Raw genomic sequence first — 21,800 nt, forward strand, 5'->3', positions numbered from 1 at the left:
ACTAAATTCAAAGTTTGAAACATGGAATAAAACTTTCAAGCTGATTTTGGGCCATTTCTTTTATCAATGTTATTTATCCATTGAAGATTGTTCAGAATGATATACAAAAAAAAAGATTGCTAAAAATAATAACTAAAGCCAGTTCATCTAAAACAGTGTGTCAAGTGCAACTATATTTCTTGTATTACACATCAGAATTGTGTAGCAATAAGACAAACATAGATTTTACACAGAATGTTACCATTTTATGCTAAAAATCACTGGATAAAATTTTCATTCCATGCAGTGCTTTTATGAAGCAAATTATTATTAACACAACTTTTAAGCAACTAATAATTTTACAAACATTGCTTCCCTCAATTGGATGTAGATCTGACAATCAATTACAACTGAATGTTTTTTGATCCCTTGGTAACTAAGAAATTGACACAAAGTTATCATGATGTTATTAATCAATTTATGCATAAGAAAAGTTCTTTTTGTGTTTCAACTTTCAACGTTTGAATGATAAATGTTCAAAATTAAGTCAACATCTTGAGTTTCTGTTTAGTTTTGGTGGAATGAAATACATAAATGTAATTACTATTAGGTGCTAATTTGTAAAATTTTTTAACTTCTCTGACACGCTATCATTCTGTGTTTTGAAAGAAGTTTTACTGAGTTGGAAATATAGTCAGTTAATAGTAAAAATGATCATTTAAAGGCAATTTAAGGGTAATACACTTTTTATTTTTCTGAAAATAAAATTTGTTTGCAGTGACTTTCACTTCAGATATATACATTATGCTGTATTTATTTTTGTTATGAACACACAGTTTGTAGAAGAGTTAGCTAAAACATTTATGGTGTCTATCCAGCAGAATAGAAATGTTTCATAAATTAGTTCAAATGTATTGAAAAAACAATTGGTAGATTTTGTGATTTATTAAAGAAAAACATTTTTGTGTAACTGAATACAGTTACTTAGTTTAGTTTTGAAAAAGCTCTTAGTTATTATTAATAAGTTTAATAAATTCATTTTATTTAAAATGTTAACTATAAATTTTTCTGTGTTGTATTTTAAAGGATGGATAGTTAAATCCTATTTTAATATAAGTTAAACATAACATTTGTGAAAGAATATAAATATTAAGATGAGTTTACCTTATTGATCATGATGTTTCCCTGTGCAAAAATAAAGATGTTTTGTTGAAAGTGGTATCAGATACGTATACCCAGAAATGCCAACCATTACGAGTTGAGCGTAATCATTACGATTTTGGTGTATACATTATGACTATAAGCTCATACAGACAAATATTACGACTTGTTGCAACTCCCAAATTATTATATATTATATAAGCCTATACAATAAAGTGATAAATTGTTCCCCCAGGGCTTGAAAGGGGTGAAAAGAAAATTTCTAGTGAGATACAAATAAATTTTGATAATAAATAAAAGACATAGTCCAAATGGCTACTTGCAATAATCATGTTTGTGCTTGAAATAATAAGAAATATTTGTATCTCCGACGTTTACCAATAGTTTGAGTGCGGTGCTTCTCCATACTAGGTACGTGGGGGAATCCATAGTTACATCATCAGTGCTTGTCAGCCAATCAGAGCTCACGTGGATGGGTATTTTATGTGAATAAAAAATCTAGGAAAGAGTGTAGTGCAAAATATTTGGTCATTGCACCAAATGTCAGTGACAGTCATGTGTTTTGTACAGTTTGTCACATCGATTTTTTTGTGGCGCATGGCGGGATAAATGATTGTTCCAGACATACAAAATCGGCATATCACCAACAAAAGGCTGAGGTGAAGACAAAAACTATGCAAATAATGACATTTATGAGTAAGAGTTCAGAATATGAAACCATAAATGCAGAAGTGATGTTCACGCAATTTGTCATTGCTCATAATTTACCCGTAGCTGTAGCCGATCATGCAGCACATCTATTCAGAAAAATGTTCCTAGACTCTGATGTAGCAAAAAAATATGGCTATGCTAGAACCAAAACTACAGCCATTGTACAAATGTTGGGTTGTGAAGATGACAAAATGATTTCAAGCATACTTACTAACAGTGTTTACAGTTTAGCCACAGATGGATCCACAGACATGGATGACTCAAAACTGTATCCAGTGGTTGTACGATATCTGTACGAGCTCTGTCTACAATCATTATGCTCAGTCATTTGAAATAGTTGGCATCTCTGCATCTCACTAGATACATCAAGCCAGAATATCTTGAAGGCAACATCACTGAACTTGACTATAACAATGAATCCTTACACAAATCTGATGAGGCAGTTTCTGTTGGAAATGCTGCCAAGGAATACATTGTTAAATATGACAAGGACCTGGACCTGATCAGCTTCTACACCAGTGTCAAGAAATACTATATTGCAGCTACAAATTACATGATGAAACATTTCCCTCTAAATGATGAACTTCTGTTTCATGCAGAGGTTGCTGATCCAAAACTGAAAGTCAGCAAAGATTTCTCTTCTCTACGCTTCTTCACAGACAGGTATCCTGTCCTTGTCAATACACATGAGCATGACACTATTGACAAGTTGGAAGGGCAATATTTGAACTATCAAATTAATACTTTTTCAGAAACTGTCCTTCAGTTGAATGTTGACAAGTTTTGGGTTCAGCTGTCTACAGTTAAAGATGAAAATGGCAACCAGAAGTATGACATTCTGTGTAGGGTTATGCTTGGAATTCTCACAATCTTTCATGCTAATGCTGGCAGTGAAAGGATGTTTAGTTTAGTGACTAAAAACAAAAGCAAGTTCAGACCAAACTTGAGCACCTCAGTTTTGAGCAGTATTTTAACACACAAAATGTGTATGCAGTCAAATGGACAATGTTATAACTCCCAACCATCCAGAGACATTGTCATGAAAGCAAAGGCTGCAACAGCTGCAAAACTATTACAATAAGTGTCATAAACATGATATAAACTAGTCCTTACACAAAGGCTTTTTCTGCTTGCTGTTTGTGCATGTTCAATGTTGTTTTACCAGTATGTTTGTTACTCTGAACTAAATAAAAGACATTTCAAAATAATCTTTTTAAATTTATTTATTAAATACACAAAACACAGTCATAAATGAGCAATCTATAGCAGTAATAAATAATAATAGTTATAATAATAACAATAATAAACAGCTTAGAGACATTGGTCAGGCCTAGTAGCTGCAAATGATAAAGGGCTCTGTCTACAATCATTATGCTCAGTTATTTGAAATAGTTGGCATCTTTGTATACCACATATTTTATAATTTCAACTTTGTGTTGTACTCTTTGTAGAGCTGGTTGATTCAGTTGATTAAGTGATTATGTATGAGCAGCAATTACAATTACTGTTACTTTTGATTAATCAAAATTGTGGTTAAATTAGTTTAGTATAAATTGTTTGTTGATCATTTCAATAATGATTAATTGAAATAATTGTTAAATTGACTGTCACCAAAGTAATCATTGTATCAGAATTAAAAGTTTTATTTTTAGTATTTGCAATTATCAAACTACTTGACGACTTACTATTATGTTTGTTTGGTGTTAAGCAGAAAGCTACATAATGGACTGTCTGTGCTTTGACCAATCTTATCCTTGAATTATTTGCTTTATTTCAAGACTTCAATTTTGGTGATTGGAGACAGGAACTCGTGACTAGAGGATCTAAGGTTCAATTCCAGTTGTCATCAAACTTGCTCCCTCTATTTTATAATAGCAAAACTACTATAGCTGTCTGCCATTGTTGTTAATTTGTAACTGGTAAATAGAGAGAAGGCAGTTGTGGCAGTACCTGCCACATTGTTTTCCTTGTTTACCAACTGACTTGAGAGAAGACAAATGTTTGGCAGCACCCTGGTGCCAACTTTTTCTTCTGGAACTTTTGACTAGAGGAAAGTTAACGGTTTGGCAGTATCTACTGTGAAAACATTGGTTTTTAGAGGGAAGGCAACTTGCTGATAGTATCCTCCACTGGCATACTTGCTTAAATGTAACAGTTTAAGGAACTTAAGTAAGTTTTAGAGGTCTATTTTCAAATGTAATTAACTTCATCAAGGACACTGAACATTCTCAGTGTTCTCTTTTCCCCCTCCTGGGGAGCAGATTGATGTTCGATGTTCAAAATCTATCAAGCCTTTGTTTGATTGAAACTATACTATGGGTCTCTAGTCTGGGATTCTCACAGGGCCTCTGCACATAAGATGTTGGACCCCATTTATCATATGGGGCTTTGGCCCTGCCTGGGGCTCTTTGCATTTATCCAATCCAGATTTTGTATACTGAGAGCTACAAACCTCTTGATCTTCACTGTTTGCAACTTTCTTTGTAGTATGCTACAAAGCTTTGATACTTACCAAAGCAGTCCACTCTGTGGACTATGTTCTTTCATAATAGATAGTCTGCAACTTTTTTCTTTTGTTCTTTGTAACCAGGTGTACCTGGCTGAATTGGGTCTGTCATTGTATGACACTGCTATCTCCAATAATCAACCTGTTCTATAGTGGCTAATTAACATTCCCACTTGTGACCTTTGTCATCTGAAAAAGTTATATACTTGTGATTAAAAGTACTGTATTTTCTTTGCCAAACATTTTTCAAATCATTTTTCTATTTTTATTTATATACTTGGTTTGAAATCGTAATTCTTTGGCCTTTACTATGGTTTGTTGTGGCTCATTTGTATTGAGGATTCTTTCTCTACTTCTATGTTCACTGCTGAGTTGTATGCCATTTGGCTTTCCCTTGATTGTATAGAAGTAATTCAGTAAACTGATTGCACTATTTATACTGACCCTCTTAACTGTCTACTGGCACTGAAATTGCATAACATTAGTTCTCACCCTTTTCTTGTCATTATGCAACAATGACTAGCCCGTTTTTATCTGTGTTGTTTCAATCGTTTTTTTTTTATGTACCCATGTTGCTATTTGCAGGAATGAGCTTGTTTATACTGCAACTAAGTCTGTCCCCATATATGGACTGTGGACCTCTGTTTACGGCTCAGCTTTGTGCCAGTTGGCAGTCGGCTTGGGGTGAACACTGTCATAACAAGCTTTACAAGACTGAACCTACTGTTGCTCTCTGGTCCTTGTTTTCTTAAGGATCAGAAGGAGGACGTTTTGCTAGGCTACACATTGATTACAGTTTAATTCATTGTTTTATCTGAACTGACCCATCATTGTGTAGTATTTGTGATGCTCATGTCACAGTTGCATATGTTTTACTGCAGACCTATATAAGAGTTAAGGTAGAGAAAATAACAGGTAGTTTGAAGTTTTTCTGAAAAAGTTTATTTAGGAGGTTTTAGAAATATGTAAATGAAAATTTTCAGATGAAAAGTATTTTTAGTTTTTAACATGCACATCACTTTGCACTCGAAGCATTCAACACTGTAGATCCATGTATTCACAGACAAATGTCTAGTAAAAATACTGATTAAAAATTCAGTTTTTATGAAAGATTTGTGAAACTTACTAAAATATTAAAAATTGTGCAATACTTATTAAAAGTTGTATTTAAACTTTGATGGTCATTTTACGGTCACACTTTTCAGTGTAATCCACCAAGTCAGTAGCAGGTGGATGAATGAGGGTCCAGAGAGTTAATTTTCATCTTATTTTGCACTTGAGTGTCCAGAGAGTTGTTGGGTGCTGCCAGCTATTGTCTTTCTTCTAGTTAACAGTTCAAGATTATGTAGTTTTGTGTTTCAATTACTTGGATAGTTGGAATAACCAGGCACAATAAATAATTGAAAACCCTAATTTTGATTAGTTGATTAGTTTTGTGACATTAAATGATTGATTAGTGTATGAGACACTAGTTGATATAATTATTGATAATAGATAATCTGTTATTTTGGTTAACAGACTTTGGTAAGTGTGCATTTAATTCCAATGTATTGTAGTTTTGATTGCTGGAGTGTGCTCATTCTTTGAAATAGAACAGTTACTTGTATGGACATGGTGTAAATTTTATAAAACATGATTGCATAGTTTGAGCTGTTTCTTTTTTCTAAATAATTAAACTTTTTGAATTGCATTTATTTTTTGATGTTTTTTCTTTTAATTGAATAAATTTTCAGTTTAACCATACGTGTTGAACAAATTTTTATTTTCAGCTGCCCCCCTCGCACGTTTCTTCCAGCACTTTGCAGGATATTTCTGGATGAATGTGCACCAGACAATGTACTTGAAACAACAGCAAGAGCTATTACTTACTATCTAGATATATCTGCTGAATGCACTCGCCGTATTGTTGCAGTTGATGGTGCTATCAAAGCAATGTGTAACCGATTAGTTGTTGCTGATGTTTCTTCTCGAACTAGCAAGGATCTTGCTGAACAGTGTATAAAGGTAATAACTTATATGAGATAGAATCAACAATAAATGAACTTATTAATTTATTGTTGTACATTTTCTTTTTAAATTGATAACTTAAAATAGTTATCTTATATTAATGAATGAATAATATCTGCAGTTTAAAATGAGAGTCATTGTGGGAATTCCACCACTTTGTATAATGCAACATACAGTTATTTTACATATTAAAAATATAAATTTTCATGTACATAATTATAATATTTTATTTAAGTCTTTTCTATACAGCTATCCTTTTCTGCTTGTGTCACATGGCTTTACTAAGTTACATTCAAATTTTAATGAATTTTATTTGTATACCAATAACTTTGGAATCAAAATATGGTTAATAAATCAGCTTTTAAAATTATCAGTTTTAAGTTCTAACTAGTATGAGAAAATATTTTTAAAAATCCTTAACATGTACAAATATGAAAATTCTGTCATTTACTATTGATGTCTTCCCTGTTATAATTTATTTATCAGAAAACTACGGAATTAGTGTAAATTAATCATTGCAATATAGTTATTACTTATATGAAGCATAATTTTTATAGCCTTCAATATTGTTTGGTTACAGAGTCATTAGAGAATCAGATCAATCTTGCCACACTAACATGCCACATCTTCTCCTTCAGTAATTGTGAACAGTTCTCTGAGATATTTAATACATTATTACTTATAACCAGTAGAAAGCCAAAGTTTTAATGTATCAAATTACATATTATATTACAATGTTTTTGGTACAAAGAATTGTCTATTTCAATTCCAGCTCAAACTTTATTCTTATAGAAAAGAAATATATTGGTGAATGAAAATAAAATAAACTATAATCATGGTACTGATTTATTTAGGACAAATAAGCAAAACTAGAACACAGCCTGATTAAAAAAGTTTCTAGACTTTATAAACAAGTAATACATAAACTACTGAAAACACAATATATGAAAAATGTTTTCTGGAAGATGATCATGTTTCTACAAAAACAAGGACTCTTCTTTCTCTTGATTTGTGTCTTTGGTATTCCTTGTTTTGTGCATTTTGCTTTGATGGTACAAAAGTATTTGTCTGTAGTAGTTTAGTAATTTAATGGTTTAGAGACTTCTAAAAGTATTATCATAAATAATTGTTAAATTTTTTGCACATTTTACTTACATGAGAGTTGTGTATATATTTTACAAATGATTATATTTTGACTTTAGTTGAACATTTATGTTTGGTCAGAAGTAAGAATTTTTTTTTTAAATGTAGTAGAAAAACATACCTTCCAAAATATTTCAGCTGATATTTGAAGCTATTCCCTGACCTTCACTTTGTTCATCTAACTAAGTATTGGTCTCACTTGCACTTTTATACTTGATTTAAATGCCCTTGGCAGTTTTTGAAATTGTGACACTCTCCATCTAAACAAGTGTGCACCCTCTATTCTGGTACTGTATACAAGGATCTCACTCGGATAATGTAACCAGTTTTTCAACTTACACCATCTCAGTCACTAACATTGGCTTTTAGTAAGGATGAAGAGTGGGAGAATGTTAAACACAGGTAAGTATTTTTGGAAATACATTTTTAGTTTAGGAAAAAAATGTTCACTTTAATTACATTGAGTGATTGATTGTTTCTTTTTTTTTTTTCTTCAGGTATTGGAACTTATTTGTACAAGGGAAGCTGGTGCTGTATTTGAAGCAGGTGGTTTAAATTGTGTGCTCTCCTTCATTAGAGATAATGGGTCATTAGTTCACAAAGATACTTTGCATTCAGCCATGGCTGTGGTTTCACGTTTATGTGGAAAGATGGAGCCACAGGATTTCTCTCTTCCTAGTTGTGTTGAAGCCCTTTCTTTACTTTTGAAGCATGAGGATAGCCATGTGTGTATAATATTGTTGACATTTAATTTTGTTGTTTGTATATTCCTTGATTAGAAATAGATAAATTTCAAGAATTTTTGAGCTGCCGGATTAAGGTTTTAAAACTTTTTTTTTCTTTGTAAATGAATTTTTCAGATGTGAAATATGAGTGGCTCTGTCAAATGTTTTTATCTGATGTTTCCTGATATTCTTTACCTATGTTCACCTGAAAGCAATATAGGTGGGGGGGAGTGTTATAACCAACTAATCAAGAAGGTACTTCAAGAATATACTCATTCTGAACATACACAGATTCAACAGACAACTAAAGCAATCCATTAAATAACTGTTTATTTTCATAGGGAAAACAGATATAAAAAACACAGGTAAGATAAAGTAAGCTACAGTAATATAGATAAAATAAGAATACAAACTTTCTGATAAGTCAGTAACAAGGCACACTCATGTTCACTTATTTACTTAAAAAGTCTGATGCTTTAGTCTGCTTAATACTACTCCAAACATGTTGCAATTAAGAACACAACATGTCTGTTTCCTTCTGATAGTGGTTTTACCAATAAACAATTTTTGTAACTTCTTGCCCTCTCCACAAAGTTAAAAAACTTCCTCTTTAATGATGTCATTTATGGCCAGATAGATGGAATCCCAGCCTGTTCCACTGATGTTACATTTATTGTTTATTCTACCATGAATGCAAGTGGCTATAAAACTGCCCATGTGTCTTTAAATTTGCCTTTTACAAATGCTGTGTAGATGACATTTTCTTGCTAGTTCAATAATCAAGTCACATTTCCAATTTCCCATTTAATTCCCAAGATACTAATATCAAGTTCACATCTGGACTTGTTATTCTCGTTTTTAGGTTTTGCACTTGAATTTTCCTGCCTTTTTTCATTTATTTTCTGACAGAGTGTAATGAAATTTAGCCTCTGAAGCCACATGGCAATCAACAAAGCAGCAGGTGAAACTAAATTTATGAGAGTTCAGGAAATCATTTAAAACATAGAATATTTATACACAGTATTGTCTTATTATAATGAAGATGTAAAATATGTTTTTGGTATTTTCAGACTCGGTGTTGATTAATAAGTGTTTACTCACAGTTCTATTAAAATGTTAATCATAAAAGTACTAATCAGTTTTTATTTAAACACACAAAGGGTTTTAACTAGATCAACCCATTCATATGTGTTCTTTGACTTGAAAAGTATGTATTACCTCTGATGTCTATTAGTAACTCTTCCTTGTGTTGAAGGTGATTATAGAAGTTGTCATATTTAAAGAATGATGCAATTGAAGTAAGTCTTACTGTTTGAAATATAACCAATAACTTCAACAATATAAAAAAATTAAGGTGAAACTTAGAAGTTTGAAAACAAAACATGGGAGCACAAGAGGTTTCAAATACAAGTTAGTCTTAGTGTTGACACATGGTACTTTTACTTTTTTAAATATATGTATATTTACATGAAGACAGTTATAATAGTAAGTCTTAAAATTGTGAATGTTAAATGTTAGTAGCTCTTTACAAATTTTTTTGTGTATGAAACATTTCAGGTAGCAGATGGAGCTCTTAGGTGCTTTGCATCTCTGGCAGACCGATTCACAAGACGGGGTATTGATCCAGCACCTTTGAATGATCATGGGCTGGTGAGACAGTTGCTATCACGATTATCGAGTGCAGCCACCTCTGCTTTCACTCAAGCTGTAAGTGGTACTCCTGGTGGGCGGCAAATGCAACACCAGAGAGCAAATCTTCAACAGGTGTTTCAACGATTATCAGTCTTCTTTCTACTCTTTGTCGTGGTTCTCCTAGCATTACCCATGTAAGTTTGAGAATAAGTACACATACATGTTAGTTAGATGGTATTAAATGCATGTTTCATAAAATATTCAAAGTCTTAATTATTTTCTCCAAATTAAACATTCATTTAGAAAACAAGTTGTGAAAAGCAAAAGTTCCTTGTAAACAGGAGTTTTAAATAGAAATATTGAATAAATTTGTATTTTTTTCACAAGTGACATTGGAAATGTAATGCTTATCTCAAACACTTGAGAAAGTAAGATATCTTAGTGATGGCACAGTCATAAAATTATCTTGTTTAGTGAAGAGATTGCACTGCCCATTGAAAACAACATAATTTAAGTGCAGAATTTCATATTTTGCATTTTTTCATAATGTATATAAAAATTGCATTTATTTTAATAACACATTTGAATAATCACAAAAATTGGCAAGTGTCAAACTAATAAAGTGTGTTAAAAACCTCTTAGCAAAGTTTTTTTATGACAGTCTAAGACTGTAGACATTTGTCATAAACAGAATAAAGTTGGCTATTAATTCCTGCATCTTTCAGTATTTAGACCAATTGTGAGAAATTTGTCATCAGTTTAACATTTGTAATTGTTTTTTTTATTTCAATTAGACTTTGTTTCTGTGTTTCACTTAATATTATAATAATGATAGGTCTAACTATTTTTCACCTCTGAGAAAAACACTAGATTGTTTCTGTTGTAAGTGCTTCTTAATGCCTGATTGCATCTTAACTTTGTGGCAAAATTTCATAATAATATAAAGATGTATCAAATATTATTAGTAGTAATGTGTGTATGATGTTATAATTCTAAGTTTTGTTATTTATTAAGTAATGTGAGAAAGAAGTGATTGTATATTAAAAATGTTTATCTAGGACCTTTTGAGATCTGAGCTACCAGATGCAATAGAATCAGCTTTAAAAGGAGATGAAAGGTATATTACATAGATATTGTTCATTTATCTTTTATGTAAACCTGTTATTTATTTTCAATTAGTTACAAGTTCAATGACAATGCAATAAGCATGATTTTTTGTGGGGGATAAAGGATTAATCATCCACTTGTTGAAACAGTACATTTTACTTTGCATCAAAATAAATTTTGAACTAAATTTTAAATATTTGAGATTCTGATTTTAAAAGGTATTTTAAAACAACTGCAATAAAAGGGTTAAAATGTGATACAGAAAGTAAACATTTTTAATTATAACTTATTGATTGTTAAGAGAAAATCAAATACATGTAATACTGTGCAAAAGTTTTAGAACAAAGTCAAAAATTAGAACTTGGGCTACTTTAAAAAAATAGGGGAAGTTAAATCACAGGTGAAACATCAAAATTTTAATAATCTTCATTTTAGTGCAACAAAACTCGGTGTAAGTACTTGAATTCAGCAAACAATTAATATTTTGTGTTCTCTTTTGTTTTAATAACTGCAGACAGTCTTTCAGGCAATATTTAAACAAAATGTTTTTTAGGATTTTACTTTAAATGTTCTGATACATTCCCATAACATTACTTTGAAAATAACTTTTGTTTTGCCAAGTTTTTGATCTATCAAATCCGAGCTCTACTTGTGTAGGTTGAGATCAGGGCTCTGTGAGGGGCCAGTGCATCATTTGATTGACTCCTGCATCCTTTTTCTTAGCTAAATAATTTGTATATAGGTTGGATGAGTGTTTGGAGTCATTATCTTCTTACAGGGTCCTCATGGGTTGTGGAAAACCTGAAAAATCATGAATTTGAAAAAGGGTATTTTTAAGTCATGGAAAGTCATTAAATTTTGTTTCAACAAAAATGTCAGTATCATTAAAAACATTGACAGTGTTTAGTACTAATCTCTCCAAGCAAAGTTGAAATTTAAATGTGGCATTTCTCTATCACTTTTAGCCAGTCAGAATTCATACTTTAATTAGTTTCTGAATGAAAGTGAAGCAATTATCTACGAAATGCGTGACTCCTTTAAGCTGACCAATTAGCGATAAACTTATATAGGACAGTTTGGTTTTATAGTTGTATTCAGACTTTTTATGCCATGCACTTTTTAAAGTGTGTTAAAATGGCTAAAATACATGAAAGGAACCACTTGCATTTCTGAAACTTCTGGTATAATGTGATAACCATTTTGATCCTGTTTTTGAATTATTTTCATATCTTGCCAGGAAAGTGTAAATATCAGGTGAACTGGAAAAGAGAATGGACTATAGAACATGGCTTGAACCAGTGCTTACAGATATACATTTGGCATGCTGCAGCATATGTGAAAAGACTTTCAGCTGTGGAACATGGGTGAACCTGCCATTAAATCACACATGGATGAAAAAAAGCATAAAAACAACATGAAGCATATGAACAGCAATCTACACATTAGTTTATTTTTAAGTCAAGACAAACCAAGTACAGTAGCAGTCTACACATTAGTTTATTTTTAAGTCAAGACAAACCAAGTACAGCAGCAGTCTACACATTAGTTTATTTTTAAGTCAAGACAAACCAAGTACAGCAGCAGTCTACATGTTAGTTTATTTTTAAGTCAAGACAAACCAAGTACAGCAGCAGTCTACATGTTAGTATATTTTTAAGTCAAGACAAACCAAGTACAGCAGCAGTCTACACGTTAGTTTATTTTTAAGTCAAGACAAACCAAGTACCAGTACAGGTAAGCATGCACATGCTAATACTACTGAGAACATTTCATCTACAGATATACTTAGAGCTGAAATTATTTGGACTATAAAATATGTGACATCCCACTTCAGCTACAACAGTTGTAATAACATTTCTGAAACATTTAAACAAATGTTTCCTGAAGCAGTATGGCTCAAAAATTGACATGTGGTGAAGACAAGTGTGCTTACCTTGTAGACTTTGAACTTTGTCCATATTTTGATAATCATTTGGCTACACACTTGAAACAAGTGAATAAAATTATACTCATGTTTGGTGAATCTCATAACAGCAGCTTAAATAAGAAACAGGTGGACATTAATGTTAGATACTGGGATCCTGTTGATGATCACATTATATTACAGTACTTTATTTCTGCCTTCATTGGTCAAGGAAGGCCTGAGTACCTACTGCCTGTGTTATTGGAATCCATTTCAAACATTGGAATGAAAAAAAAAATTGTCTAATTTTCCATAGATGGACCAACAGTGAAATGGAAGCTACATTCCTTACTGTGTGATAAAATAAAGGAGTCTGAGGTTGCATCACATGAACTAGTAAACACTGGAAGCTGTGACCTTTATACGGTTCACAACTCCTTTATAAATGGTTATGTAAAAGTCACAGTTTGGTGGAGCTAAATTAGTTACTCTATTTTTTGGTATTTTTCATTTATGTGTATGTTTGAGGCATATAAAAATCTTGGAAAGTCATTAATAAATAAATAGATAAATCATGGAAAAATTGAATTTGGTAAAAGAAAGTCATGGAATCTAGTCTACTTCTGTGTGCAGGAGTCCTGTTTTAGCAGTAGAATCATTTACTAATAATATTCAAACCACTGGGTATACCATGATGGATCAGTATCTGAAGGTACTTGCACTGGTTCACTATTCCATCTATTTTGCAAATATCTCCTGTCATCTCAGCAGAAAAAACATTGCATTACCTCCCCCATGCTTCTTTAACAGGTGCTATACATTGAGGTAAATATCTTTCACTCTTATTCTGCCAGTTGTACAAACTACTTTTTTAACCATATATTTCAAACTTGGACTCATCTTTTCTTAACATTCTTTTTAAATCATGAAAAGTCCAGTTTTGTACTTTTGGAGATCAAAGTAAATGTTTTTCAGTTTCTACATGACCAATATTCTATTCTCTTTTAGTCTGCTGGATACCATAGATCTGAACACTTTTCTGTCATTTGATACTTGGTCATTTCTCTCATGCTCTCATGTCCAGAATGCTGCTTAAATGAAGATACTTAACATCAGTATCATTGAGTTTAGGTGTTCTGCCTCTTTCTTTTGTATTTTCAAATTTGCCTGCCTTGATTATATGGTTCAAGGGTGTACTTGACAGTATTTTGGGAGCATTTCAAGACTGCAGGAATTTCTTTGAAGAGTCCAAACAGTTTTTGGTCAAAACATGATAAAAAAAACTTAATATAATGTTAAAAATGTTTTTATCATGGCTTATTTGTGGAGTGCTATTAAATAATTTCTTCTATCATATATGACTACCATAAGTTAGCTACTTTCTATATAGTTAAGACATTGCACGGGATACCCTGCAGGTAGTTCAGACTAAATTTCATCAGTATGTTAATTCAAGCAGAACCATTATGACATGCCCATAGTACAAGTATATGGAAATATTAAAGAATGGTAAGTATTATCACCCTGGCTTATTCACTTGTTACCATGATCAGTGAAGTATTACCAAAGTGTTGAAATTTACATTCTGTAATGGCATGAAAGAATTATCCCCATAAAATGGAAAGAATTACAAAATATTCTTATGTCCTAAAACATGGAATACTATATGCAATAGTTTTACATTTAAGATTCATGTTAACTTCCTGAATTCTGCAATTTTTCTAGCATGGGGTTGAAAAACAATGGTTAATCTATCATTGTTTTTCTGTTTTTATTGTGTTTAACAAGAAACTGTGAATAAATTATTTTCATTCTTCTTTTGATTAATTTCAAGAATGTGCTTGTGTTTTTTTTTTCTTGTTTAAGCTCTTGAATATTCCAGAAGCTTAGAATTTCATATGTAATAGGTTTCACAGCTTAAGTATGAAAGTATAATTGACCTGTTTCAAATATGGTTGTGTCCCAGTGTTCTATATAGCTAGCATGTGCATATAGTATATACTGCAATTTTGAGAGATATGTATGGTTTTGTATTTTACAAGTATGAGTTTTTGATGTACTATTGTCAATACACTGCAATATGAATTGGTATGGCTACTAGTTGCAGGCTGTGAAAATGACTATTTTTCCACACAGATGCTTGCATCCTGTTTAAAAAGAAAACAAACCACAACTGGAACTAGCAATATATTGTACTACCAGTAGATTACAATCATAAATGTTCAGTTAACAATGCATCAGTAGTAAATGTTAGAATTGATAACAGTTGCTAACGGTAACCATAATTATTGATGTTTTTGATACTTTGCAAATTTGATAATTTTCCCCTTCCTGATTATTGTATTTAATCTGTTTTTCAGTGATTTCCATTTTTTTCAACTGATTTTACAGTCTACTAACCTGTAAGCCTAAAAGCACATGTATCACATCTACCATAGCAGTTGTCTTTGTGCAATAGACTGAGCCCCTATTGGAGGAATAACAGTTTTCCAAATTTACTCTGTGTATCTGCATGAAAATTGGCAGTCATTTAGTAAATGTGAAAAATGTTTTACACATACATACATACATATAAAATCAGATTTTTTGAGAAATAAAGTATTTGCACAATAGAGAAACTTATTTTTATTTGTATAATCTCTAGAACATTCTAGAACATCAAAAGTTCTTTCTGGTAACATTGTATATTTCATTTGTATATTTCTCTACATAAACAATGCACTTAATTCCAAGGTAATTAAAGACATTATCTAAGGATAATCAAAAGAACAGTTAAAATCCATGAAATAGATTAACTGATGCAGTTCTTTCCTCTATTGACAGTGAAGTTACATATTACTTGTATTCACAGTTTAAACCTTTGCTTTTTATCAAATGTTTAGTTTTTATTTCCCCATGTGGGTAAGGCTTTCATAACCATGCAAACAGAAAATTAAAATTAAATAAATCTGTAAATTGTGTTTGTGTTTTTGTAGTATTTTCTTGGGGTGAAATGCACAGTAAGATAATACTAACACTTTCAAACTCTTACAAAATTATTTAATAACTACTTATACCACCAGACAAATTTGTGTTTGTGATACTGATATATTGACCACCTTTAGTGAGTAATGATAAAAGCAAAATTTAAGTAGTACTGTACTGGTTATGAAAACGTTATCTGTAGCATTTTGTCCTATATCATATGTGTCTGTACAGCTGGATTTGGAATAACAATTTTAGGCTACCACAGTTAATCTTCATTTGTTGAATGTGATTACTGTATATATATATGAAAGGAACTTTTTTCTAGGAAAACTGGTTTTTCATGACATCCTGATTACATTTGAGGCACTACTCATGAATATGCTGATGTCATAACTGTTTCCATTGGTTGTTCAAAACAGTAAATAACAATCAACGTCCACTTTTGCTTGATAACGTTGAAAATCCTGAATCATATCTAAATTGTTCAACAAAATGTTGACATCAGTCTATAATCATTTATTTGGTGTATTTCTTTGAAATTGTTTAAATATCTAAATTATTATCCATGTTTCTGAATAAGAAAATTTCTGCTTTAGGTGTATTCTTTGATATTGAATGAAAAGGACCCTTATTTTTTACTATAATTTGGTTTTGTCTTGCATTTTTTAACAGTTATAAAAAATTATGTATTTTCAAAACTTTAACAATTCTACAGTTTGTGAATAGAAAAATATAACCAACAAAAATATAGCTCAATATTATCACTGGAACAGGAATTTTCATCATCATTTTTTTGATGTATCAAGAGATCTTAGTGATTGAATGTCTTTGCATTACATGTGAATTAGAAATGTGTGTGTCACATACAAAGTCTTAAAAATGTTTAGTGTGGTATAAAAATAACATTTGCTGATTTTGATGGCCTTACATTGTGACACTAAAAAGTATGTTGATTGCTTAGAATTTCAAATGTGTGCAAATATGATACTGATTAATTATAAATATGCTATTGAATATTTACTTAAGATAATCATATTTTTTTTACTTTAAATTTAGATTTACATATCTTAATATATGTTTATGTATCAGTATGTGTGTGTTAAAGCATAATTTGATGTCTGTGGTTTTAATATCCAATATCTCTATAGGTGTATCCTTGACACTATGAGACTTGTAGATCTTCTTCTGGTATTGCTGTTTGAAGGAAGGAAAGCACTCCCAAAGGCTGGTGTCACATCTGTTGCAAGTCGTCTTCCAAATCTTCGGCGGATGGATAGTGCTGGTGAACGTACACATCGACAGTTAATTGATTGCATTCGTAGTAAAGACACTGATGCTCTTATTGATGCCATTGATTCTGGTGGTAAAAACTTTCTAGTTTTAGAAGTAAAAAAAATGATTGGGTGAATGTATAAATAAATTATTCCACATAGAAAGTGTAATTAATCAATCCTGTGCAGATGGGAAACAGTTGATTTAAGTGACCACTTTGCATTGATTTAATTTTATATTATCTTCTGTTTTTAACAAAATTACATCCAGTGTGTAACATTCCAGTAATTTGAAATGCTTACTGAGATAATAGTATGCTGTAGATTTTATAATTGTTTTTGGCTTCATGTGGTTTTTTTTATGACTTATGAAAAAAACTAAGTTAAATTAATTTAATGATATACTGCTGTTTGAAAAAATATGATTGACTACATAAATAATACTATTCATGTCAAGCTGTTTTTAAAATACAGAAAAATTTCCAATATAAACTGATTGCAAAGAGGTTGATTGCATAAAGTATTAAACCTTTTGCAATGGATGCCAATTTAAATGCTTTTCTATGCAAGTTACTGTGTTACATTTACAATTCAATTAACCCTTTCACTGCATAGTTCATACATATCTGAATAAAAAAATTATACCCACTGACTGCAAAATTTGGATTTATCTCATGGCTACCAAGAAAGTTTTTCTCTACTACATACATGTAGAAACAATCACCAAACCTGTTGTGTGTGCTAGCATCTATGTTCCAGATTTGCAGGAAAATGTATACAATCTGTATAAAGACAGTTTTATATCTTAAATATTGTTATTAAAATAATATTTTGGTATTTTATTGATTAGTTTTACTTGTATTTATGCCATTTACTGGAAAACTTCTAATTTTCCTCAATTTTTCATTTGAGGCATTCATTTTCATTCTACAATATTAGTGTCAGATATAGAAAATACAGCTTTTTTCAATATTGAAAAAGTAATACAAAGGGTCAAAGTTATACTTTTATTTTTTAGTGGACAATTGACACTTTGGAATCAGCCAGAAAATTAATTGTGCAGTGAAAGGGTTTAAATACCCTTACTATCAGTATATGTGAATGAAATTAACAGTATAATGTATGATTTAGTGTTATTGAAGTTTTAAGTATTTTATTTCAAATGAAACCTTTAGAAAGATACATGAAACTTCAGTTGTCATGTGACCAATGAGTTGTGAAAATTTTCTATTTCCAAAGCATATTTACAATCCCCTGAAACTATTATTCAACATTAACTTTACTGATCTGAGCATTAGTCTTGCATGCTCTAGTCTTATTTGCACCACTAAAGTGCCCTAGGCAATATTTAATTTGCAAATCTTCTCCACCCCTATCAAAATCTCCTCTACCCTGGCATTGCATTGGACACCTCACTCAGGTAATCACTTTTTCTTGGCAAAGCAATGATCGGTTTTCTACAATGATTTGTTGCTCATTGTTTTGTTGTGTATTGCGAATTTTGCTATCTTGTGGATTTCCTCATAATTGTAATTTCCTAAAAAAATATATAGATATTTTTGGGTATGAATTCTGGTTCTCATTAAGGGGGATCACTTGCATTTGGGGCTGTTTGTAGTTTGATCTGTTGGGAGGTGGAAACATACATTTGTCCCAAGGTGTTTTCTCCTAGGGCCTCTGAAGTTGCCTTTTTTTATCTTATATGGAAAATTTTATTTTTTTTATGCCTTTCTATACTGAATCAGCTTATTACAAATCCAATTTAGATCAAACACTTCTTACCCTTTTCTTCAATTATTCTCATGGGCTTGAGAGATTTTGGGGCTCTCCTTTGTACACTTTGAGTCTACTTCTCCATTATGTGGAGGGGGGGTCACTGTTTAGTTTTTTTCCTTCACCTCATACACCTGGTTCATGCTGGGATATTTACAGGGCATGTAAAATGCTTTTTGCCTATTTGATTGTTTGGGAGTGAAGATGAATGGTTATAATTCCAGACCAAATGAGTTATGTTCCGTTGGCTGAGTGTGGCATATACGATCCTGTCATTCTGAACGTGGAATGTTTGACTTTTGGACTTCTAAAAAATGGAGAAGAAAGTTTGTCTATTTTGGTTTTGTTTACTTTCTCATTGTGACCCTGGTGGTTTGAAATGCATCATTCTTTGGCTACTGATGGGGATCCACTCAAAAGTACATTTATATAAAACATTGTAGTCCAATAGTCCTAACCACCAATGTGGGATATAGGGATTAGGATCCCTTAATTCCAACCCTGAGTTGTGGAACCTTGGCTGTTTTGTTGGGGCTGGCCTATAATGATGATTAGTCATGTTTCATTTCAGCCTTGATATAGAAAAAAGGTTCTAGGTGAAGAGCAAATTTATTCTGGATGTAGTGTGGTTCTCCTATCTTTGTGCCACTCTTATCTTGGTATGCTCCTGTTTTATGCAGATGATTTTTATCTGTGTAATGCATACACTGATTCCTCCAACTTCTAAATGTTAGAATCTAGTCATAGTATTAGCAAATGGTAAGTATATTTTGGAAGTTATTTTCCCAAACTGAAAATGTATTTCCAATAATACTTACCTCTGCTGACACTCCTAACATTCCTCCCTATTGAGATCTGGTCTTAGTGACTGGGATAGCTTAAGTTCTAAAAAGTGGTTACATTATGTGAGAGAGGTGCTTGTGTGGAGTACAAAGTTAGAGGGAGCATTGATGTGGGTGAAGAGATTTCTAAGTTAGATATTCCCAAGGGCTTTTAAATTAGGTATAAAAGATTAGAGCATGTGAGATCAATGCTTACAGACAAAGCCAATGTTGAAGAATAGCTGTAGTATTAGCAAAGATAAGTATTATGGAAAATACATTTTCAGTTTAGAAAAATGTTAACCTTTTCACTGTATATCTTAAATAATGCAATGGTAGTTGCATAGTTGTACTATCCACAGTAGAAAACACTAAGTTAACTTTTGACTTCGTACATTTCAAAGTTGTGAATGAATGCAATTGGAACAAGTAATAGTTTTTCAACCCTTGACAGGTGGCATGGCATTTTCACTGTGAACAGATTTATTTGACTTTTGTAGCCTATATGTAAATGTTACCTAGAGATGTATATACTTAACAGAAGAGCTTATTTTAAATTAGTCTTATGATGGTAACTTTGAAATTGGTGAACAGTTGTCACAGAGTACATATAACTTCCTGTAGTATTGTTGGCTGCTTGATCAACTATAACACTTAGGATTGTTTCTTACCTAAATGTGTTATAGTTAGATAGTTTAAGTTGTATTTAGATTGTACTTTTATATTTAATTATGTATTAGCTGTATTTTAAAATGCATAATTGAAAGATTTAAATTTGAAAAAATATATACATCATTCTTTGTTTTAATTTTCAAGGATTTCAATATTATACAGTGCATGAGAATTTTGCTGAAGGATTGCTCATGTCTATCAGAGATACTGTAATATACCTTGAGGGTTACAAGGATTGCTCATGTCTATCAGAGATACTGTAATATACCTTGAGGGTTACAATTGACTGTGTCAAGATGAGTAATGTGAGCCAAATGGCAAGATAGGAAAATAAAATATTAAGAATTTGCTGTATGTGTAGAGGAAAAAATCTAAAATTATGAATTTAACACAAGGAAAATCTTTAAAGAAATATTTTACAAAAACTTAAAACTTGTGAATATTTTTTTGTTTATTTCCTAATTTCAGTTATTTCATTGCATTTTGAGTTAAAGATAATAGCTAGTTAGTGATATGGTAGAGAAAATGTCAACATTTACCTTAAAACACTTGATATATTCTTAGGAAGTTCAAGAGATTGTGTAAATGAAATATGAAAACTCTAAGATGAAAAATAGTATTTTTGTAATTAAAGTGAAAATCATTTTGCAGTTGATTTATTAAGAGTTTTAGTACAAGTAACTACAGTGGATAAATATTATATTTTTAGTAAAAACACTTAATTAAAATAGTGTACAAGGTAGTTATGTTTAACAAAATTCTACCAGATTTTGAGAGGATATGTTAAGAAACCTCAGAGTTACCATATGTGTTGTAACACAAGTGAAATTTGCAACATTTTCTGTGAACTACATGAAACAAGAGCAGAAAGGTTAAATGCTGCTAATGGAATTTTCCTTCTTTATATATTGTTATGCTAAATTGTTTTAAACTTCTGAATATATGTCCAAGTAATGTTCACTTATGTTTCATGTACTGGTTTTAAAAAAGAACTGTAACATGTAACAGAGAAGGAAGATAATTTGGCTTTAAGGCCTGTAATTTATGGCCAATATCATTGTCAAAAAGTCAAATAATATCTTTCAGAGAAGGGGAACATTGTACTAACAACACAGACATTAATAATACTACTAAGAGAACAAACGTTTTTTGCCATACTAAGAGTATATACTTTTATAAACTTCATCTTTGATCTAAAATTTGATAATTACACTTAGCCATTGTGATAACCCAAAATGTATTTCGGTGTGTACCAGAATTTAAGATGTGCTGCATAAATTTATAGAAATGTTTATACACACCTGCATCTATATACTATTTTCTGCTTAATATGTTTGTTAGTAAGTGTTTCATTTTTTAAAACTGATTTATATCAGTCTGTTTATTCTGTTCAAAAATCTCAAAATTAATGATCAATTTTAT

The 21,800-nt window shown here is 31.3% G+C and overlaps 1 protein-coding gene across 1 annotated transcript in view; it reads left to right on the plus strand.

The window, feature by feature from the left end:
* The window catches only part of Ufd4 (ubiquitin fusion-degradation 4-like), a 129,368-nt gene that overhangs the window by 11,260 nt on the left and 96,308 nt on the right, over nt 1-21,800 (plus strand). The window contains 6 exon segments of the mRNA XM_076503519.1: nt 6,127-6,361; nt 8,005-8,232; nt 9,790-9,964; nt 9,967-10,058; nt 10,923-10,981; nt 16,990-17,204. Coding sequence (XP_076359634.1) covers nt 6,127-6,361; nt 8,005-8,232; nt 9,790-9,964; nt 9,967-10,058; nt 10,923-10,981; nt 16,990-17,204 — 1,004 coding nt within the window.

This window comes from Tachypleus tridentatus, chromosome 6, assembly GCF_004210375.1.
Source record: "Tachypleus tridentatus isolate NWPU-2018 chromosome 6, ASM421037v1, whole genome shotgun sequence".
Classification (NCBI taxonomy): domain Eukaryota; kingdom Metazoa; phylum Arthropoda; class Merostomata; order Xiphosura; family Limulidae; genus Tachypleus; species Tachypleus tridentatus.